The sequence below is a fragment of the Cavia porcellus genome, unplaced genomic scaffold, assembly GCF_034190915.1.
Source record: "Cavia porcellus strain 051 isolate PalLab524CR breed Dunkin Hartley unplaced genomic scaffold, mCavPor4.1 scaffold_15, whole genome shotgun sequence".
NCBI lineage: Eukaryota > Metazoa > Chordata > Mammalia > Rodentia > Caviidae > Cavia > Cavia porcellus.
This window is the reverse complement of record NW_026947498.1, coordinates 68,727,849-68,750,051: the sequence shown is the minus strand read 5'-3', so window position 1 is coordinate 68,750,051 and position 22,203 is coordinate 68,727,849. Positions and strand designations below refer to the sequence as shown.

At 40.2% G+C, this 22,203-nt stretch overlaps 1 protein-coding gene across 1 annotated transcript; it reads right to left on the bottom strand.

Annotated features, from left to right (window-relative positions):
• Nucleotides 1-169: 169 nt before the first annotated feature.
• Nucleotides 170-20,540, bottom strand: LOC100718647 (cystatin-A). Its single transcript, XM_003464163.5, has 3 exons — nucleotides 20,364-20,540; nucleotides 2,274-2,375; nucleotides 170-403 (listed from the first exon to the last, which is right to left on the bottom strand). Exons 1-3 carry the CDS (start codon nucleotides 20,427-20,429, stop codon nucleotides 272-274), a joined length of 300 nt encoding a protein of 99 aa, XP_003464211.2. The 5' UTR covers nucleotides 20,430-20,540; the 3' UTR covers nucleotides 170-271.
• Nucleotides 20,541-22,203: the final 1,663 nt, after the last annotated feature.

Below are 22,203 nucleotides of genomic sequence, written 5' to 3'. Positions count from 1 at the left end.
GGTTGACTAACTGAAGGCCCAAGGCCTCAGCTGCATGCTACGCATTGAGGGAGCTAAGATTTCGCATTAATATTAATTTATGTGCAATTTCTGCTCTGAAACACTAATTCTAATTTTGAGAGAGTGAAATCCATTTCTGTATAATAAAACACATGCATAAAAATGGAAATTCATTTGCAAAGGAATGTCTCTTTATTGATGGTCACATTCACTAACAAGGATCATTCATCTGTGCCCAGTGCAGAGAATCAGACCACTTTGGAACAAGTCTCTAAAAGTAAGTCAGATCATCGTCCTTGCTTTTGCCAGTCTGGTAACCAGAAAGCTGCAGAGCATCTTCATTTTGTCCAGGAAGAGGTTTGAACACTTTTATATGAACACAGACCTGGCCACCTATCTGAATCTGCAAAGAGAAAAAGAACAAGCTGGTTTATTCATCTGGATCTGCACCGTGTGAGAGGTCTACAGACCTGTGACGCCTTCCCTGCCATTGGGCTTTCTGGAATGGCAATTCCAGTTCTAGGGCAGCAATCCTCGACCAGCTTCCATGAGCCCGCCACAGTCTTATTTATACAAGAAAGCTACGAAGTGAAAGCCACGGCAAGAAGCACACATCTAGGTTTACGTGTTGCACTTTTAAAATTATAATTTGGGCACAAATGACAGTCCCGAGATGCATTTGTTTCAAAGATGCATGGAACAGAGTCAAGTTGGTAGCCTCTATATTTTGGTGATTCTGTTTTCTGACTTCCAAATTGGGAAACTGTTTGCTACATTTATTTGTTCATTTGTTTGTATTTATTTGGTTCACAGGGCAGGCTTCAACCCTGGCAAACCTGACTACAGGCAGCACAATGATGCTCTGTCCCCAAATCCTGACTGTGTTCTTCTTACGTGACCTTTGTTAGTTAATTCACCTTCCCAGTTCCAACTTTTCTCATCAGCCTCACAACAGCACTAGCTTATTCTCATCACACTGCTTGTTGGTGAACATTACCTGAGAGAAGACATGCCCAGCTCTTAGCACTGTGCCTGACTCAGGGTTTCACCCCCATTTTGCAGGTCAGAGGAGTAAGCTCAGAGGAGGAACTCTCTGTTCACACTGCTTTCAGTCAGGACTAGTAGAACAAGTCCAGCCAAGGTCAAACCTGGAGGCTCTGAGACCACAGCCTTCAGTCCTGTCCCACACTGCCTCTTGATCGGTACCCAAGATGCACAGAGACATCAGCTCACTAGTGAGACCTTCAACCCAGAGAGCAGCCCAGAGCAAAGGAGCCTACAACCAGGCTGCCAGGAGATGAGGAGGGACCTGGGGGCAGAGGCTGGAATGCTGGAGTTGTAGCAGGGGAGAAGGAGACAGGCAAAGAGGAAGTGAGGAAGGAGAAAGGGAAGGAAGTTTGGGAGAGGAAGAGGAGGATATATGGTTTGGTGAAGTAAATTATTCCAAAGCTTTATGATTCTGTGTGTCTATATTGAATGGAATTACTGAATGACCTAAATAATGTGTTGTGAAAAGAATTTTAATAATTTTTGCCTGTTAAGTGTTTTGATTGGTATAATTTAAATATACTGCAAATGTACTAATAAAAATAAAATTGTATATAATTTAAATAACTTTTTGTAACTAAAGTAGATTCAGCTTTCAACATTGTAAGTACAATTGAAAGCTGTGGGGTATTTACATGTAAAAGTTATAGATGTGGTGACTCACACCTGTAATTTAGCACTCTGGAAGGTTGAGGTAGGAGGATCAAAAATTTGATTCCAGTCTGGGCAATTTAATGAGATCTTGCCTGACAAGAAAAAATAAAAACAAAAAGTTACCAATACAGGTCAGTGCAAAGGTCATGCATTCAATCTTGAAAACCATACTAAGTAAATCGGAAACATAAAATATTTTTAAATCAATCTTAAAGTTATATAAAAAATTAAGTGATGTGCTGACCTAATCCTAAAGGAAGAAAATACTTTCCATATTTTCAATGGGGAAACAAGTCAGGCAATCACATGAGCATACTGGGGAGCCATTTTCACCCTAAACTGTTATGAAGTCCTTTTCTGTATGATTTCCAGAAATGAGAAGTTAAGAATCCATATAAGAAAGCTTTTTGAATTCACAAGAATGATATAAGATCCTCTGCCAAATCTGAGAGCCTGTTAATAGCATGGTGTTATGCTGGCATCTTAATTGAGGATGATCCCTAGGGAACAAGAAATGTTACAATGAACAAGAAATCTATCTTTGAGTGCTAAAGTAGGTGTTGAAGTCTCACCTTAATGAAGTAATTTATTCCAGCAACCACTTGACTTTTATACAGTATGGCTATGAATTCTTCGTAAGACTCATTTGTTTTTTCTTCAAGCTGTGGTTTAACCTTTAAAAGAGAAAAGGAGAAATAAATTATCAAATGTGTTAGACACTACTTATATGATTTACAAATAAGGGAATCTCGTGCTCCTAAATTCATCAAAGATGCTAAAGATATCTGAGCTATATTTGGTGTTTAAAAAACCCAACTATCTTTAAGAAGAGAATACAGCTGAGTATGGTGGCTCATGCCTATAACCCCAGCCTCTGGAGGCTGAGGCAGGAGGGTCACTGTGAGTTTAAGGCCAGCCTGGGTTACAAAGTGACTTGAAGGCCAGCCTGAACTGCATAGTGAGACCTTATTGCAAAAAGACAAAAAGAAAAAAAAAGTATACAAAACTATGTGTGGTGATGCACACCTGTAATCCAAACACTCAGGAAGGCAGGCAGATCCACCAAGAGCGTGGACTACATAGTGACACGCTGTCTCAAAAAGACTCAAGCAAACAAGCAAACAAAGGTCAGGTCAGTGTGGTGATGCAATATAGTAACAATGTGAGTGGCTTGGACTAATAAAAGTCAGTACAATAATTACTACTTAAATTTTAAAATAAAGTGATTAAAAATTTAAAAAAAAACGTATTGAGTTCTTTCCCCTAGTGTTATCATTTTACATATCCAAGGAAAAATAAAACCAAGAAATAAGCAAGGTATAACACTGTTAAGCAGTCTGTAGACCTTTGGATTATCTTGCCTACTGTTTCCAAAGTGTCTCTGTTCTGTTCCAAGATCCTATATTACATTTAACTTCCAAGTGTTCTCAGTTCCCTCCTCTGTGGGTTAATGCCAAAGTTTATTCTCTGTTGCTCACGACCTTGACACTTACGGAATAACAGCGGACTGTTAGTGTGTAGAATGCTGCTCCCTGTGGATCTGTCTGGTTCCGCTTATGTTAGTCACCCACGTTTTTGGCAGGGAAAGCACAAACTGGGCTCTCAGTGGCCCCTCTCAGAAGCTTCCTGTTTCCCCACTGTTGATGTTAACACTTAGACATCTGCCAGGCTTAACAGTTTGGTAAAATCAAACTCTAACTTTTGCTATCATTTCTCATATATTTATTAATTTGAATTCTATTGTAAGGAAGACTATCCCCTTTCTCCTACTCATACATTGAACTGTGTATGAGTCCTGTATGTTTCTTTAATTCTATAGGGTATAATGATTTTTCTTTTGGAGGGACTTAAATTGCCCTAGATATTGCCATTTGGATTTCCTTCAAACTGGTGTCCTGACAACATAGCGATGTTACTTCATGAGCACTTTGTTATTTTGACATTAAAACGTATTCTAGGCTCCTTTTGAATTTTCCTTGCTTCGTCCCTGGAATGAACTATTTCTCCTAAGAACCCCAGTTCCTTTGCTCCTGGGTAACCATAGGGAGGTGCTTCCAGGAGTCCCTGTGGATACCCAAATCCAGGAATACTCAAATCCCTTTTAATAAAATGGTATAGAATTTGCATGTTAACTATATACATCTTTCTCTATTTTAAATCATCTCTAGGTTACTCACAATGCCTATACAATAGAAACACTAAGTAAATAGTCATTACATTGTACTATTTAAGAAATAATACCCAAGCACAGGGCTGCATGCCTATACTCCCAACACTTTGGGAAACTGAAGCAGGAGGATTGAAAGTCTGAGCCAAGTCTGGACCACTTAATGAGACCCTGCTTCAAAATGAAAAATAAAAAGTGCTAGGGATATAGCTTAGTGCAAAGGCCTTTGGGTTCAGCCCGTGGTATACACACACACACACACACACACACACACACACACACACACACACACAGCACACACACACATACACGAAAACAGCCTACATGTTCAGTATAGAGAAATATTTTTCTTTAAATGTTTTTTATTCACAGTTGTATGTATGGATTCAGAATCAGTGGATATAGCGGGGCACCAGTGTGTATTCCTCTAGTTAAATCCAACAAAGTAAGATACATTTGGCTTTGTTCCTTTTCCTGATTTGCAACTCCCTTGTCAAACACTGACAAAGAAGCCTGTTTCTTATTATTCGCAGTGTGTTGACTGCTTGCTCAGTTGTAGCATAGCATTCGAATACCCTCAGAATTGCCTTGAGAGAAATACATGTACAAACTGGAGTACAGGATTTTTGTACAGTTCTTACAAAGCCTGTGACACTCTGCATTCACACAAATAATCTGTGATAATCTTCCCCATTTAAAACAATCTGTAAAGTCCCTGCACTACAGGTTCCAGGGATTAGGATGCAGGCATCATTGGAGGCCATCATTCTGTCCACCACAGGAGACAACAGCTTAGATACCAGCACTGCTGACCCAGGCATGACGAGAGAGCCAGAGAGTTGGAGACTCACTGTGTAAACTTTAACTGTTTTTAGGATTGGTCCTACCTTTCCATGCTACTGGGCTGATGTGCTGGAGTGCACTGTGATCTGTGACCCACCTCATGTTAAGAGCAAAGATCCAGGTTTCTGCCAGGATGGAGAAGGTGGGTAGCTTGTTTCAGGGTGGAGGATGGTGAGGGGAGGGTCTGGGGCTATCTAATTGTCCCTCAAGACAACTCTCCATCAGCTGGTCCTGTACCTCAGTCCTGGCTTTGCACTTCTGATGTTGGTAATGCCTGAGCCGTTTCAAGGTTCCTTGACCCTGGATGGGAGTGCAGCTGCTATCTCCTGCTCTCCTGAGGCCATCTGGCCCTTCCCTTTAGTGGGCTGACCTGGCAAATGCTGCTGTGTTTATGCTTCACTTTCACTGCCAAATGGAAGCCTTTGCAGATGGAGCTGTCTGCGCCCTCTACTGGAGCCAGACGCACTGCAGGCAACCGCCCATTTCTCCTGCAGTCAGCCTTCAGATGGCAAGAAGATGGCTGAGTGCCAGTGTGTGGAGAGAAGCTGGGGCAAGAGAGGTGGCGCTGTCTGGCCCTTTTGAAGGGCCAAAGGAGAGGTGCCCATCACGGAGTACTCATTGAGTTAGGGCCTGAATTAGAGTTTATTGCTATCCCGACATTCCTACTGACCATAAAGTGATCTCTTTAACTTCACTTTAGAAGTAAGGAACCCGTGGTGGTAAGGAAAGCATGCATGCTTAGGGTGGAAAAATTAAGGATCATGGTGTTTGCTGTTTTTACAGCCCTTGTCTGATAATGTAAATGTCTGATGTGTGATCCTTCTGGTTTTCAATCTTCTTGTCTTTATTGTTGCTATTGTTGAACAGGAGATGGAACACAGAGCCTTTGCATTGAACAACACCCCTGGCCATTTTTTATTTGTAGGCAGAGTCTCACTAAGTCATCAAGTTGCCAAGGCTGAGCTCTTCTTTGTGATCCTCGTGCCTCACCCTCCCAGAGTGGAGGAATTACATACCATACCTCATCTTCTAGTCATTTTTATAAACCATATGTCATAAGGTTTTATTTGTATCTGTCTTATTAACTGATGCAAATTTGTAACCTTACCATTGTATCTATAGATCACAGATCATAAGTCCAGAATTTTCCACGAGAGGTGGTTGACAATGATCTGTTTGATGCCCTATAGGCACTGGCACCTGGAACACCATGTGCCCTGATTTCTGGTTCACTGTATGTGGAACCTGCAGCCCTCCTCTCCTTTCTCATGAAACACTGTGCAATCGTGGGTACCATCTATGGAGCTGGGTGATGATACTTGAGCTGGACTGCAGGGAAAGGGTCACAAAGGGAACTTGTTAGTAAAACCTTCAGATTCAGAAAGGAATGTGGCAGAAGATCCACCAGGATGGGCACTAGGAGGAGTAGGAGGGAAGCCAGCTAAGAATGTGGTCAGGGCCCAGATATGAACAGACAGAATTTGCACTGAATCTAATAGAACCTAGCTGCTTGGTGTCCACTCACAGGACAGAAGCTATCAGAATGGCCCCAGGTAAAGCACATTTAATCCAGAGTTGTGCAGGCATTTTTTTTAATTACTGCAGAGCTGAAGGTCTTAGCCACGTGGCACCTGACATCCAGACATTCCCCCTAATCTGCAATAAGTGTTCAGAGACATTTAGACTATGCAAAATGTCAGAGAAAATGGATAGAACGTGATGACAGCAATAAGGATGGGCCCTATTAGGGGAAATTTTACAGTAAGAAAAGAGAATGGAGCTAGTAGGAGATATCAACATTTGTGGTCTGATGCATTTTGTAGGATGAAGTATGAGACAATTACCAGATACTTTCAATTTTTAAAGCGGTGTAGAATAGGGCCTGTGCCTATATGTACCCCTAAGCATCATGAAGTCATAGTTGGGGTTTTTTCAGAGGTGGCTAGATCTAGAGTGTGTGATGCTGGGATTAAGAGTGTGTGACTGGGCTTCCTGTCCTGCTCGGCGGACTCTGAGGATCTGGGCCTCCTAGGGCCCTCAATTCCAGAGACTGGGTGGCCTGAGGTGAGTATCTCCACACCATCACCCAAGCCCCAGGAGTTTAAAATCCTTGGCCCCCCCCCTCCAGGGAATTCTATGGCTTCCTGCTGCACTGGACCAGCTCAGCAGGTCTTGGGCCTGCCTGCATCAACTTCCTGGTTTCCTGCCATGCTTGGAGGTCTCCAGGAATTTGGGCCTGCCTACGCCCTCAATTATGGAAACTGGGCAGCCTAAGGTGAGTGTCCCTGCACCTTCCTGAACCCGGGATTTTGGGATCATTGCACCCACCAGCCAAGGAACTTCACAGCTCACTGACACACTTACCCTGTCCCGCAGGGCTTTAGTCTAGTGACCCTTTCTCAATCTGGGGAACTGGGTGGCCAGAGTCCCAGGAGCTGAGGACATAAAAGAGGATTTCTAACAGGCCCTGGGGAAGCCTTGGAATAACACTTGAAACATGGAAATATAGGAAAATGACAAAATGAAAGACCAAAATAGAACCTCAAACCTCCAGCCCATCCCAAGAAACCTTAGGAGCTATGTACATAGAAGAAAATATATGCCATACACGTGAAATACCTGAAATAATAGCAACTGAAATAAAGAAGCAACTCCGGGAAGCTTTAAAGGAATTCAAACTAGAAATAATCTCCCAGGTAAAAGAAGAAACAATAAAAGAAATGAAAGAGATGCTGAACATATCTAAAGGAGACACAGTTAAAAAATTGGAAGAACTAAACAAAAAGGTAGAATCCCTGGATGAACAATATAAAAAACAAACAGAATACATAAAGCAGGTGCAAAGAGATATACAGGAAATAAAAAATTCCATTGAAAGTTGTAAAAAACCTCAATGAAAGTGAAGATAGAATTTCAGACCTCAAAGACAAGATTGCAGCTAATGAACAGGAAAGGAAAGATCTTATAAAAATAACAAGGAATCAGGAAATAATTTAACAGCTGCAAGATGATGCAAAGAATAACATATGATTGGTAGGGATAAATGAAAAAGAAGAGGACAAAATAAAGGATGTCAAGAGGATATTTAGAGAAGTAATAGCTGAAAATTTCCCAAACGTGAGAATGGAAACTGACATCAGGATCAGTGAAGCATATAGAACTCCAAATAACCATAACCAAAATAAAGCTATATGCAGACATATAATAATCACCATCCCAGAAATACAACATGAGAATAGAATATTAAAAGCTATCAGAGAGAAAAGACAGATCACTTATAAAGGAAAACCTATCAGAATCACGGTAGACTTCTCAGCACAAACAATAAAGTCAAGAAGAGAATGGAGTGAAGTATTTCAGATCCTAAAGGAAAATAATTTCCAACCTAAATTGATGTACCCTGCAAAACTGTCCTTCAAAATTGATGGAGAAATAAGATACTTCCATGATAAAAAACAGCTTAAGAACTTCATGATCACCAAGCCAACCCTGCAAAGAATCCTGAAAGATAGTTTAGATACACATAAGAAAAAAACCACTAAGCAAAGCAGATGATTAAACAGAATGGAAAGATAAAGATGCAACAGCAAAAAGATAACATGTCAACAATAAACCAACATATAACAGTTATAACCATTAATGTCAATGGTCTCAATGCACCAATTAAAAAAAAAAACAGACTGGTAGGATGGATCAAGAAACAACATCCAACCATATGCTGTCTACAAGAAACACATCTAACCCAAAAGGATACTCACAGATTGAAAGTCAAAGGATGGAAAACAATACTTCATGCAACAGGAACCCCCCAAAAAGTGGGGATAGCTATTGTGTTTGCAGACAGTGTGAACTTCAAACCAAGAATGATCCTAAGAGATAAAGAAGGTCATCACATACTGTTTAGGGGAAAAATTCAAGAGGAAGAGATAACAATCTTAAATACATATGCAACAAATTCCAGAGCACACAGTTATGTAAAGCAAATATTATTAGAAATGAAAAACCGGAGAACATGGCGGACAGATAACAGCAACTACCGGAGGCTCTCTGAAAAACTAGGCTCAGAAGCCAGGTATGGTGCGGACTAAAGAGACATAAGCAGTTGGAGTTATGCTCTGCTGACTTAGGAACGAACTCGGCTGAGAGAAACCAACTTGGAATGCAGTCCTGGTGCTAAAACAGGAACAGAAAAGTCTCGCTGCTGAGGCTGGACCCTGCGCCATTGGAAGCCGCGATTTGGGTTTCCCGCCGCGCAGTGGCTGGCTGCCTCTACATCGGCTCGGCAAGGAGAGAGACGCGCGGAAACTCTGAGAACGGGAGTCTGCGAACGGAGTCGAAAACAGGACGGGCAGGGAGGCATGTTCTGACTTGTGGCGAGGTGAGTGAGAGAAACTGACACTCCACCACAGTTTGACTCCAGCGGACTTTCTGGGCCTGAGCAGTCCTGCGGGAGCAGGGCGCGCAGGCAACTCCAGCCACACATTCCCCTCTCGGGCAGGATTGGTGAAAAGTGCCTGGCCTGCGTGACGCTGCCGGCGGACCCCGTAGGCTGGCCCAACCCAGATCCCAGAGCCTGACGGTGGCCGGGAGGGGCGGGCCCCCGCGTAGGCTGCCTGGTGCGCAGCGGTGAGTGGGAACACCTAACCGGCGCAATTCGATCAGGCTGTGGCTGACAGGGAGAGAAGCTGGGCCTCTCATATAAGCTTGCATATATAAGGAACAGAGAATATGAGAAGAGGCAGCAACAAGAAAGGCTCCTCGGCCCCCAATTCTGAGAAACAGGCAATAGCAGACACCGCACCAATACACATAAAGCACTATATAGAGAGCCTCAGAGACCAATTCAGGAATGAAGTTATCAACGACCTGAAGCTAGAAGTATGCAAAATAGTTAGAGAAATGCTAAGCCCCACCCAAGAAAAAACAGATGGTGGAATGGAAGAACAGAAAAAGAGGGGAGAATTGTTTGATGGAGAAAACAGGGAAAGCATAGAATACGTGAAGCAGGTTCAAAGGGACTACCAAGAAACTAAGAAGTCTATCGAAGACTGGCATAACAGCTTGAAAGAAACTAAGGACAGACTATCTGAACTGGAGGGCAGAATTGTAATATGGGAGAATGAAATGAAAAACTTCTTAAAAATAACAAAGAAACAAACAGCAATAATACAAAGACAAGAAGATGATAAGAGGATCCATAACTTAAGGATTAAGAACATAAAAGAAGAAGTAGGGACACAAACAAATGAACTACAAAAGCTACTCACAGAAATAATCCAAGAGAATTTTCCTAATTTAGCAAAAGGTAAAGATACTCAGATGTATGAGGCATACAGGACCCCAGCTACCTACAACCCAAACAGAGCAACACCCAGGCATATAATAATAAAAATTCCAGAAATTCAATACAAGAACAGAATATTAAAAGCTGTCAGAGACAAGAAACAGACCACTTACAAGGGAGCACCCATCAGAATTACAGCAGATTTCTCTGCACAAACCATCAAATCACGAAGAGCGTGGGGGGAAATAATTCAAGCTTTGAAAGATAATAATCTTCAGCCAAGATTGAGATATCCTGCACAACTGTCCCTGGAAATTGATGGGAAAACAAGGTGCTTCCAGGATAAAGAGGAACTGGGGGAATTTGCAACCACCAATTCAACTCTACAGAGAGTATTGCAGGATATTCTAAAAAAAGAAAAATACAAAGAATCCAGAAATAGTGGAGGCCACGACTAATGGAGCAGAGAACAAAGTGAAGAAGACAAACTGACAGCTACTGACAGAATAAGAGCTCAACAGAAATGAGGCAGAGAAGATTGGATGATAGGAACAGCTATTTTGGAGAAAATGACATCTTAATAGGTAATACTGATTTAGTATCATCTTGTCTTGAAGTCTCATCTAGCTTTTGTCCTTCTGTCTCCAATGGTCTAAATAGGTTGTATCTTACTGGATTTTATTATGTACAATAGTATAAGCAAAAACCTTTTAAAGACAAGGAGATTATACAGAAACCATTATTCATTTTCTGTTGGTCGATTCTAAATACTCTGTAATGCTGTCATTCTCTTAAATGGTTTTACATTGTTTTGATATACTTAATGCTACAGTATACGAAGTTGTACTCAAGGATTTCAAGGAAAGAGACAATATGGTAACTACTTTTAGGTCAGGATTATCTGGTGGTGAAACACTATTCTGCTTAAATGGTTATGTTTTGATCTGTGCTGTTTTGTTGTTATGCCCTCTTTTATCTCAATCTCCACTCCATTATTTACTTTTTTAATACTTTTAAAAAAATTTTTATCCTTTTAATTAAAGGAAAAAAATAGCAGGATATATTATAGTAACCCACTTTGACTTTCCATTGCCTCGATTTGAAGCCCTGTATTACTCTCACCATCTGGTTTTTAACTGATGTTCCCCTATTCTGTTTTGCTGGATAGTATCAGGTTCGAAAATTTAGGCATCAGCTGTGAAGATAATGAGATTCATTATAACGCCCATTCTCGTTGACTTTTATCTACTTTTGAAGACCTACAATGTCTCCAATGGTTTGGCTTTGTCGGTTTTGTTCTTTACTGTTTTGTTCAATTGTATTATAACTAATGGTATAGGCAATTCTATTAGAGATAGCGGGAGGCATTATGGTAACCATTGTTGATCACCTTGTATTATGTTTTCACATTATCTATTATGTCCACCCTTTTGACTTGACCAATTCTGTTGTTATGTCACATTTGGTTTTACTTTCTTCCAAAAAAGTAATAAGAACCGTGAGAGCAATGAAACCCAAAATGTGTAATAGTCATTGTACAAAAGAGAGGAAATGAAAGTGCTCTAAACTATATAACTGCATGTATATTTAAGTGTATAAGATAGAATATGATATCACAGAGTTTTATTGGATCATTGAACAGAACTGTTTGCAGTATCATTGATGGAATGTCCACTTTACAAGCTTTAATTTTGTGACTTGAACAATTATTTCTAAGATGACAGTATGTAATCCATTAACTAGTGATTTCCTACTGCTCATTTTTTTTCTGCAAATCTGTATAACTTGTACCCTTTCTCTGCTTTTTTTTCTTTTCTCCTTAAATAAAATTAAAAAAAAAAAAGGAAAAAAAAAAGAAATGAAAAACCAAGTTAACAATAACATAATTATAACAGGAGGCCTTAACACACCATTGACACCAAAGGACAGATAAACTAGACAGAAAATCAGCAAAGAAATAACAGAATTGAATCACACCTGTGAACAAATCAACTTGATAGACATATAGAGAGTGTTCCATCCAAAAACAGAATACACATTCTTCTCAGCAGTACATGGGACATTCTCTAAAATAGACTATATACTAGCCCACAAAGCATATTTAAATAAATACAAAAGAGTTGAAATTATCCCATGCATGTTATTGGATCATAGCACCATGAAATTAGAAATTAATGATAAAAGATACTGCAAAAATCCCACAAACACATGGAAACTGAATAACACACTCTTGAGTAATCAGTGGATCACAGAAGAAATGAAACAATACCTAAAAGAAAATGAAAATGCAGATACAACTTACCGGAATTTGTGGGATGCAATGAAAGCTGTCCTCAGAGGAAAATTTATTGCACTGAATTCCCACATCAGGAAAACAGAATGAATACAAATAAATAACCTGATGCTAAACTTCAAACAGATAGAAAAAGAAGAGCAAGTCAAGCCCAAAGCCAAAAGAAGAGAGGAAATTATAAAAATCAGAGCAGAAATCAATGCAATAGAGACTAAGAAAAGAATCCAAAGAATCAATGAATCAAAGAGTTGGTTCTTTGAAAGAACCAGAAGAGACCTAGAATATAGCAAAGGCAATTCTAAGCAGCAAAGGCAAGGCAGGAGGCATCACAATCCCTGACTTGAAGTTATACTACAAAGTAACTGTAGTAAAATCAACATGGTACTGGAATAAAAACAGAGCTGAAGATCAATGGAATAGATTAGAAGATACAACCACAACTGCAAACACACTCAATCACCTTATCTTTGATAAAGGGGCCAAACATGTTCACTGGAAGAATGACAGTCTCTTTAATAAATGGTGTTGGAAAATCTGGCTCTCCATTTGCCGAAAACTAAAACTAGACCTATGCCTATCACCTTGTACTAAATTAAAATCTAAATGGATCAAAGCTTTGAATATTAAAACAGAAACACTAAATCTATTGGAAGACAAATTGGGTAAAAACCTTGAAGACATAAGGGTAGGTAGAGAATGCCTGAACAGGAATCAAACCGCATGGGAAATACTTCTCAGAATCAATAACTGGGATCATGTCTTATTAAAAAGCTTTTGCATGTCAAAAGAAATCTCCAGCACAGTGAAAAGAAAACCCACAAACTGGGAAAAAATCTTAGTGAACTGTCCTTCAGACAAAGGACTTTTGTCTAAAACATATAAAGAATTAAAGGGGCTGGGGATTTAGCTCAGCAGCATAAGTGCCTGCCTTGCAAAGCAGGCAGATGTGAGTTCGATCCCAGGTACCAATAAAAAAACAAAAACAAAAACAACAACAACAAAAAAAGAATTTAAAAAAATCAGACCCCCAAAATTCAAAGATCCGTTCCAAAAATGGGCATCTGAGATGAATACACAATTCTCAGATGAAGAAATACAAATGGCAAATAAATACATGAAAAAATGTTTATCATCATTAGTCATTAGAGAAATACAAATTAAAACCACACTGAGATTCCATTTTACTCCTAAAAGAATGACCAGGATCAAGAAAACTACCAACAACAAATGCTGGAGGGGCTGTGGGGAAATAGGAATTCTCCTGCACTGTTGGTGGAAGGGTAGACTAGTGCAACCACTGTGGAGGTCAGTCTGGAGATTTCTCAAAAAGCTGGGATTGGAAGACCTATTTGTTCCAGCTATTCCACTTCCAGGCATATTCCCAGAAGAACTGAAAGCATCATACCACAGTGATGTATGTGCACCCATGTTTATAGCAACACAATTTGTGATAGCCAGATCTTGGAAACAACCTAAGTGTCCATCAACTGAGGAATGGATAAAAAAAATTGTGGTATTTTTATACAATGGAGTACTACTCAGCTATAAAGAATGATCACATTGAGATATTTATAAATAAATGCATGCAACTTGAGACCATACTCATAAGAAAAATAAATCAAACTTACATGTATAAATACCGAATAGTTTCCCTAGTGTAAGAAATGGTAAAAATACATAAAAAGTATGTGATAGTCATGATTCCCCATTATACTGCTTTGAAGCCTTATAATGTTTTCATTTATTAGTTGGAATGTTTTTATTCTGGGTTGATTTTATTGTCTGTGATGGTATAAACAGCTATTTTGAAGAAAACATGACACTATAATGGCTAGTGATGATTTAACATCATCTCATTTTGAAGTCCCACCAAGCTTTTGTTGTTCTGTCTCCATTGGTTTTATCATGTTATATCTTAATTGGATTTTATTATATATGATAGTATAAACAAAACTTTTTATAGACAAGGAGCTGTCTTGTTATGTTTGATGCTATAGTATATGAAGGCATACTCAAATATTTCAAGGAAGGAGACACTATGGAAACAACTCTTATGTCTGGTTGTCTTGTGAAACACTATGTTGCTTAAATTGTTCTGTTCTGACCTGTGTTGTTATGTCCTCTTTTATGTTAATCTTTTTTTTTTAAGAGTGTGTGAGTACTGAATCAGTCCACTGGTTGGTTTGGCACCACCCTCCTCCCGGTAGCCTAGACAGGATATTAAGGGGATAGAAAGCAGCTGCTGTGGTAGCTTTCTACTCTGCTGCCTTGCCTCTTCCGGCCCACGGTGGGCTGTTTCCACTGCAGTGCCTGTGTGCTGTGCCAGCCTGCCTTGGAGCCTGCCAATTATGAACTGAACTCTCTACAAATTAAATATTTTCCCTTAACTTTGGCTGTTGGGTATTTTGTCTCGACAACAAGAAAAGTAACTAAGACAAATAGGAACCGAGATACCTTGCTGGAGGGCTGTGGAGAAAAGAGGGAGTCAGAAACCGGGGAGGAAGGAAGGAACGGGAAGGAGGAGGACTCTGGCTGGAAGGACAGGACGGCCGGCTGCAGTTGGTGGGCCTGAATTCACAGAGCTGTGTGGGCCAGCTTTGTGCTGTTTTGTGTATTCTGGGGCTGAGTTCTCTGGAGCTGGAGGGGAAGCTGAGGAGGAGGGCACAGTGCGAATGATCTCTACCTGAGGAAGGATGCCAGAGGCACGCAGGGTCATGAGAATTAGGGCGGAGAGTGTCAGGATCCACCCATTATGGTCACGAAACCCAGTGGGCTAGGCATGTTCTGGTGAAAATGAAGAGTCAGTACACAAAAGATTTTCCGGCAGAAAGACAGGTTCTGTGGGTGTGGGAACCAGGGGTGGTGATGGATGAGGAGGCTGAGATCAGAGAGGGGACCATTAATGTGTGGATGTGGTGTCAGCCATGAAATGTAAACTCTGTGGTGAACCAGGAAGGTATGCAGATGGTGTACTTGCATGGAATCTTGGCCAAGAAAAATCATGTTTTGTTTTTTGGCCAGGAATAGAATCAGCAGTAGGTTTATGACTTAATAATGTGTGTGTGTGTGTGTGTGTGTGTGTGTGTGTGTGTGTGTGTTGTGTGTGTGTATATTTGCATATGTAATAATAGCCCTCACTTCTGTTGGGTGCATGTGGTGCACACCTATAATCACAGCGCTCTGGGAGGGTGAGGCAGAAGGATCAAGCCCAAGCTGAGTAACTTGTTGACTTACAGAAACTCTATTTCAAAGTAAAATAAAATAAAAATAAAGCACTCAGTTTGTATTTCAATGTGAATGCCCTATTCTTGCATTTGCACAAATATACTGATAATTCCTTTCCAATCATTCTTTACATAACTACTTAAGATAGTGAACCAGAAACAATGACCTAGAAGTTTCTACTGTTGGAGCCATCAGTTTATTTGTTTTTCATTCTATATATCATAATTTTTCATGGCTGGGGCTACATATTAATCTTTAATTGATTATGCTTCTTAACCCCCAGGCTATTTGGTACATTTCCTACAGGTGACGATCATTTTGTTTCTCCTGTCTCCATAACAATGCACAGTACTGCTTACATAATCAATGCTTTCTGAATAAGAAGGCTATGGTTGTTTTTCTTTGCAATAATTTGTCTCCCAAATATTGGATAGACAGATGTAGCACTGACACTGACAGTCTTGGAAGAAGGGATTTTCTTTCAAGTATACTTTGGACCCAAGCACCCTTGGCATCCTTTAGTACATACACTGCCACTGAACCTCTGTTCTTTTCTTCTGCCTTCAGAAATGCTTAAGTCTTTTCAGTTCCAAACCCTTTGCTTGCCTTTCTTTTCTTTCTGACTGTATCCAAATTCCACTTGTACTTGGATTTGGAATGCTTGTGTGTGGAACCCTCCACTCCTGCCCCCACAGGCTCCTTCCTTCAGGTGGCATTCTGCTAATAAGCTCTCTGGTGAGGGGAGAGAAGCCTTGTTACTGCCAGCTCTGTTAAGAATATTTCATTTTAACAGGTGATTTTTAAAAGTAGAAATACATTGAAAAATGCAAAGGCTGAAGTAAGGGACAGGCTGGAGATCTTTACTAGGACCCCTCAGATCCTCCAGGTGATCAGCATCAGGTAGCTGCTTGCCAAACTAATTCTACAGTTTTGGAGAAGTTAACTCATTTTCCTTACTTAGTAGGTGGTTGTAATAATATCTGCCCCAGTAGACTGTGGAGGGAGAGAACCAGGCCTCACCAGGAGGTGATCCTCACCTGGAAACCATATCATTTTCATTATTTTGTTGGGTTGGTTTTTATTCTTTTTTGTTTTGTTTGATTATGTTAAATCTGATGAAATGAGCAGTTATTTAAAAGATAGCAAGACATTACGGTTTTATTTTCCTTGGTTTTATTTTCTTTAGAATAAAAAAGAATACTATCTGCCTCTTTGGGTTGTTATAGTAGAATAAAACTGGTATAATTATGGGAAAGTGCTCCCTCAACTGTAGACTTAATTGACTGCTGGTCTTCCTCCCACCACTGAAGTGAGACTTGTCCTTTAGGGCTGTCTCCTGCAGGAGGCCAGATCATCGGTAACTGGGAGCAGAGCGCCTGAGGAAGCGCGCCACCACTACAGCTGATTATTGCCAAGTACTCAGTTGGGTGTTGTTTTTGATTATGTTCTAGACATCCTAACTTCCCTGCCTCAGCTGTAAACCCCTGAAGGCGGGGATGGTCCCTTGCAGCCTCTATAGCTCTTATAAACTTGGCTCAACATACACACATAGGAGATATTCAAGAAATGTGCCTACCCTGCAGTGCTTCATGGATGGACACTTCTCACAGTGAATCTAATGTGAGGACAGGGCTCCCCACACTCTCTCCTCTGTGTTTCCTGTGCCCTCACATCTCCTCCATGTGCTGGCGCTGTGGGAGAGTATGGGGTCAAAAGTCTGTGGGCCGCTAATGTCTAAGCCAGATGACTCTTAAGCACTTTGTGTCTTGGTGTCATCATCTGAGAATCAGACGCAGTTCACTTCCTGCCTGCCTCAGGGTTATGCAGATCGAAGGAGAGGCTACATGGGGGTCAAGGCTCCAAGCACCAGAAAGTGCCTTCGTGGGCAGAGGTGACACTGTCCATATCGACTTCTTATTCCACCTGTCTGACAAAATTGGAGGCGAGGAGAGCAGAAGGAAACACATTTTCAAATTAGGTTCATAAAATGTGGCTCACGGACAGTGTCATTAACCAAGGAAGGCCTCCTGGTAACTTCTTTTTTAAAAAAATATTATTCTGGGGCTGGGGATTTAGCTCAGCGGCATGAGTACCTGCCTTGCAAGCAGGCGGTTGTGAGTTCAGTCCCTGGTACCGATTAAAAAAAAAAATTTGTAGCTAAAAAAATATTATTCTAGCAGGGTACCCTGGTGCCTGTCTGCAGCCCCAGCACTGGGAGGCTGATGCAGGAAGACTGCCCAGTCTGAGTAGTTTAGTGAGTTAGTGAGACCCTTTTTCTTTCTTTCTTTCTTTCTTTTTTTTTTTCTTGTGGTATCCGGATTCGAACTCACGACCTTGTGCTTGTCAGGCAGGTGCTTATGTTGCTGAGCTAAATCCCCATCCCTCCTTTTTTCAAATAATGATGATAATAATAACAGCAGCAGTGGCAGCAGGAACAGTAAGAAGAAGCCTGGGGGTGTGGCTCAAAGCAAAGACCCTGGGTTCAGTTCCCAGTAGAGGAAAAGCATTGTTCTAGCCAGTATGGTGGAGCATTGTCTCTGGCCATACCACCCTGGACATGCCCGATCTTGTCAGTATGGTGGAGCATGACTGTATGCCAGTTTCTTGGGAGGCTGAGGTGAGAGACTTGCTTGAGTCTAAGAGTTTGGGAGCAGCCTCGGCTCAGTCAATCAACCAACCAACCAACCAACCAACCAAACAAACAAACAAACAAACGAACTTCTAGTTAATTAGGCAATAAACTTTTAAAAAGTTGTTAAAAATTCTTATACCTTCTCCATCGTAAATTTCTATTGTTCCCAATCCCCTTATGGTAGCTCTGGTTCCCACAGAGTCTCGGGGATTTTTCACTTAGGGATGATTTCAAGCAACATTTTAAAGTAAACAATTATGATACTGCACTTAAGCACAGTTCTTTTTCATTTTCGAGTCATCCTTATGCACATTATTTCAGGTAGTCCTTACAGGTGTGAAATTGGTGTGGTGAGATGTGTTATCTTCTTTTTACAAACACAGTTGGTAGGTAGTGCAGGCAAGGTGGTCAGGGTTAGTGGCAGCCGTAGTAGCATCTAGGGGTCTGGTAGAAATGCAGGCTTGCAGGCCTGCCATGCTCCTCCTGTGTTGGGTCTGCACTTGATCAAGACCCACAGGTGACTTAATGCACAGCCAAGTGTGAGAATACTGATTTGGTATGGGGATTCCCGGGGAGGTATGAATGACTTAATATTATGTTTTTTAAGCTTAAAAGGCAGCTGGCATGGTGGCATATGCCTGTAATCCCAGTACTCAGGAAGCTGAAACAGAAAGATAGTTGTGGATTTGAGGCCAGCCTAGTCTACAAAGTGAATTTGAGGCTAGCCTGAACTGTATAGTGAAACCCTGTCTCAAAAAGACCAGAAAAAAAAGCTTCAAAGTATCTTTTAAAATAAACAAACTTCTAATGATAGATATCAATAAATTATAGTTAAAAATTAAAAAAACAAAAAAAACTAAGGTGTGGGTTTTGTTTTTAAGGTTTGATGGAAAGGCTTGAGGAGAAAGCCAATGTCAGTACTCACAATATCTTGATTTTTATTTTGTTTTAGGATTCTATAGTTCCCAGAGAAACACCAGGAAGCTCAAATAGGACCTTCTACAAAATATGTCTTCAAAACTGTCAAGGTCATGAAAGACCAGGAAAGCTGAAGAACTGTCACAGATCAGGCCAGAGGAGACTAACAAGATGTGACAACGCGAGGTGCCTCGAAACCCTGGAACCCTGCCTGAATTCCAGAATGAAAAATAATATTGGTGATGCAAATGCATGAATTCCACATACAAGTCTGCGGTTTAGCTACCAGTGATTTTGACGAAAGGGGCAGGATGAGGTAAGATGATAACTTTAGGGGAAACTGAAACTGGAATTCCATATTCCCTTTGTAAATTTCTTGTACAGCTTAAGTCTTTCTAAACTAAAAAGTTTATTTAAAAAATTAAAAGTTCAGAAGGAGAAATATGTAGCCCGGGGTTTCACACATTGGTTACTTCCAGAACTTTCAGTGCCTGAAATATAAAGAATCCCATCTCTTCCACTCACACTGAAAGCTGATCTGACTTGCCAAAAAAATCATAGAACGACATTTTAGAGAGAAAACAAGAAGGAATGGTATAGGAAAGTGACAACACAAAATACAGAGCTATGCCTATAACTTATCCCTATTTTTCTTTCAAAAATATGCACCATAATAAGCTATATAGGTGATAGCTAATCAAACAACTCTTAAAAATTTATTGGCTTACTAAAAACATTGGGTTCTATCTTCCTCATAATCAATTTGGTGGCCTGTAGGGTATATTAGTCTTCTTCTCTACTAAAGAAACTAAAACACTATCTATATAGGAAAATAGGAAAGAAGCTTGTAATTGATTACCTTTACAATATTGTTCCTTGCTCAACCCATTAAAAAAAAACAGAACCAAGCAAAACAAAACCCAACTCTCCCTGCAGAGCATTGAAAGTCTAGTGCGTCAAATTGTTAATAACTTTTATTACAGAGTGGAAACATTCATGACTAACTAATCAGTAGTCCTCCTATCAGATGTGGAATTTGTACTGGACCTTTAGAGTTGGTCCAGTACGAATTCTTCCTTAACAAGTACACAAAATAAGGCACCAGTAAGAAATGAGACTTGGTTAATGTCTCTCTTGTAGTGTTGGGGTAATTCAAGCTTTCTCAGTATTCCAGTTTCAGTTACCCAAAGCCACACACTAACTATTGCTTTGGGTTTCATGTTGATCTATGCTCTTACTACAAAGCCACACATTAGACCGAGGCTTTGATCAGACATCTTCCTGAAATGCTTCCACTCACCTTATCTGCCATCTCCTGGATTTCACGAGTAGCAGGTCTGGCCTCGCTCAGTCCGCCAGGCATCATTGTGGCTGGTTGCTTCTTGGCAGGAGCAGAACGCTGGAACCCAAGTGTTAGGCAAGTGTGGAGACTCAGGTTTTTAAAGTGGTGTCCTTAGCTCCACCTATAAATGTTTTATTTCCTCAAAGAGCAAAGAGGGGCGGGGATGAAGACACTGCTCAAGGCAAATTTTTTTTGTCTCCTTCAGAGAGTAGCTGAGTGGACTGGAGAAGGAGGAGCTGAGGTGAACTAATGGGTGTGTACAGGAGTCCTGCTGGTACAGGCTGCACTTGCTTCAGGTGTGCTATCTGTGCTATCTGTGGCAATGTTTCCATTACACTGGGATGTCTGAAACATGACACGTGGAACCAGTTTCCAAATGTTCTAAAACCTCCAGCACAACATTTTGGATTTTTAAAAAATGGAATACAAATTAGTAATATCAAGGCTGACCATTTAGAACTCACTTGACTTTAAAAAGTTTTTATTTTTACTGGTACACATTTGCAGTACATGACCAGTGCATTCATAGTGGGGAGTTGGTACATGCACATAGCACATCTTAATTATTTTTACTTTCTCATACTCTCCACTCTTTCCAGTATGATAGTTCATAATCAATAAAAGGATTTATGTAGAGAACTTTTTCTTTGGCAGTGGGAATAGAATTCAAGACCTTGTGCTTTCCAGGCAGGTGCTGTGCCGCTAAGCAATATACCATCAGGAGGACTTTTGCTAGGTATGTATGTACGCTTTAGTTTTATTTAAAATGTTTAGAATACAGGAAATCAAAGCATGAAACAATAAACATCTGTATTTTTATCACTCAGAACTAAAAATTTTAACCTTTTGTCTATTTGCTTCATGTATTTTATGCAGTTTTAAAAGAAATAAAATGCTACAGGTGTGGAGGAAGCCCGTGGCCGAGCCAACCCTGCTTTCCCAGTGGTAAGTCCCACTGGGGGTTAGTATCCTTTTCTAGAGGCTCCCACTTTCAGCACTGAGGATTGAAGCTTGGGTGTGGCACTGAGCTCCATCACCTCATTTTTATTTTTATTTTGAGACAGACATTTTATAAGTCACTAACTTGCTCTGGCTAGGTTTGATTTCATGACCTTCCTGCCTCAGCCTCCTGAGTGCTGGGATTACAGGCCCAGTTTGTCCATTTTTAAGCTTGGTGTGTTTTTAAGTTTTTACTTAAAGTTTATCCTAATCAGACATTCTATGTTATGCTCTTTCTATACAACATATTTTGAATCCATGTTGATGCTTATGTAATAGATCTGGTTGTTGCTTTATGTTGGCTTTCAAGTGTTTTTCATTAGATTATTTTTAATTGCTACCTGGAATCAAACCCTAGCCCTCCATTAGATTCTTTGGTTGTACCTCAATACCCTTTATTTTTTTTTTTTATTTAAAGAGAAAGAAACAAACAAAAAAAATACATGGAGAAAAAAGGGTAGAAATAATACAGAATTACAGGAAAATTAAATGGTAAGAGATCACAGTTGATAAGTTACATATTGTCATCTTAAAAATAGTTGTTCAGGTTACAAAATTAAAGTATGTAAAATGACATTCAAATAGTGACACTGCCAACAGTTCTGCTCAATGATCTAACAAAAACTTAGTAATATGATTATCAGCCCTACACACTTGTTTTTTATCTTCAAGAGGGTAAGATTAAACATATCAAAACAGAACAAAACACTTCAAAAAGAAACAATTTAAAGAAATACAGATTTCAAAGCAAGTCCACTGGAGATCCTTACTGTTTATCTAATTGTCTCTAGTTTCTTCC

Excerpts from the sequence above, each read along its gene's own strand:
- LOC100718647 (XM_003464163.5), bottom strand. The coding sequence starts at position 20,429 with ATGATGCCTGGCGGACTGAGCGAGGCCAGACCTGCTACTCGTGAAATC. Across the intron at positions 2,376-20,363 it reads TCCAGGAGATGGCAGATAAG|GTTAAACCACAGCTTGAAGA; the intron begins GTGAGTGGAAGC and ends TCTCTTTTAAAG. Across the intron at positions 404-2,273 it reads GAATAAATTACTTCATTAAG|ATTCAGATAGGTGGCCAGGT; the intron begins GTGAGACTTCAA and ends TTCTCTTTGCAG.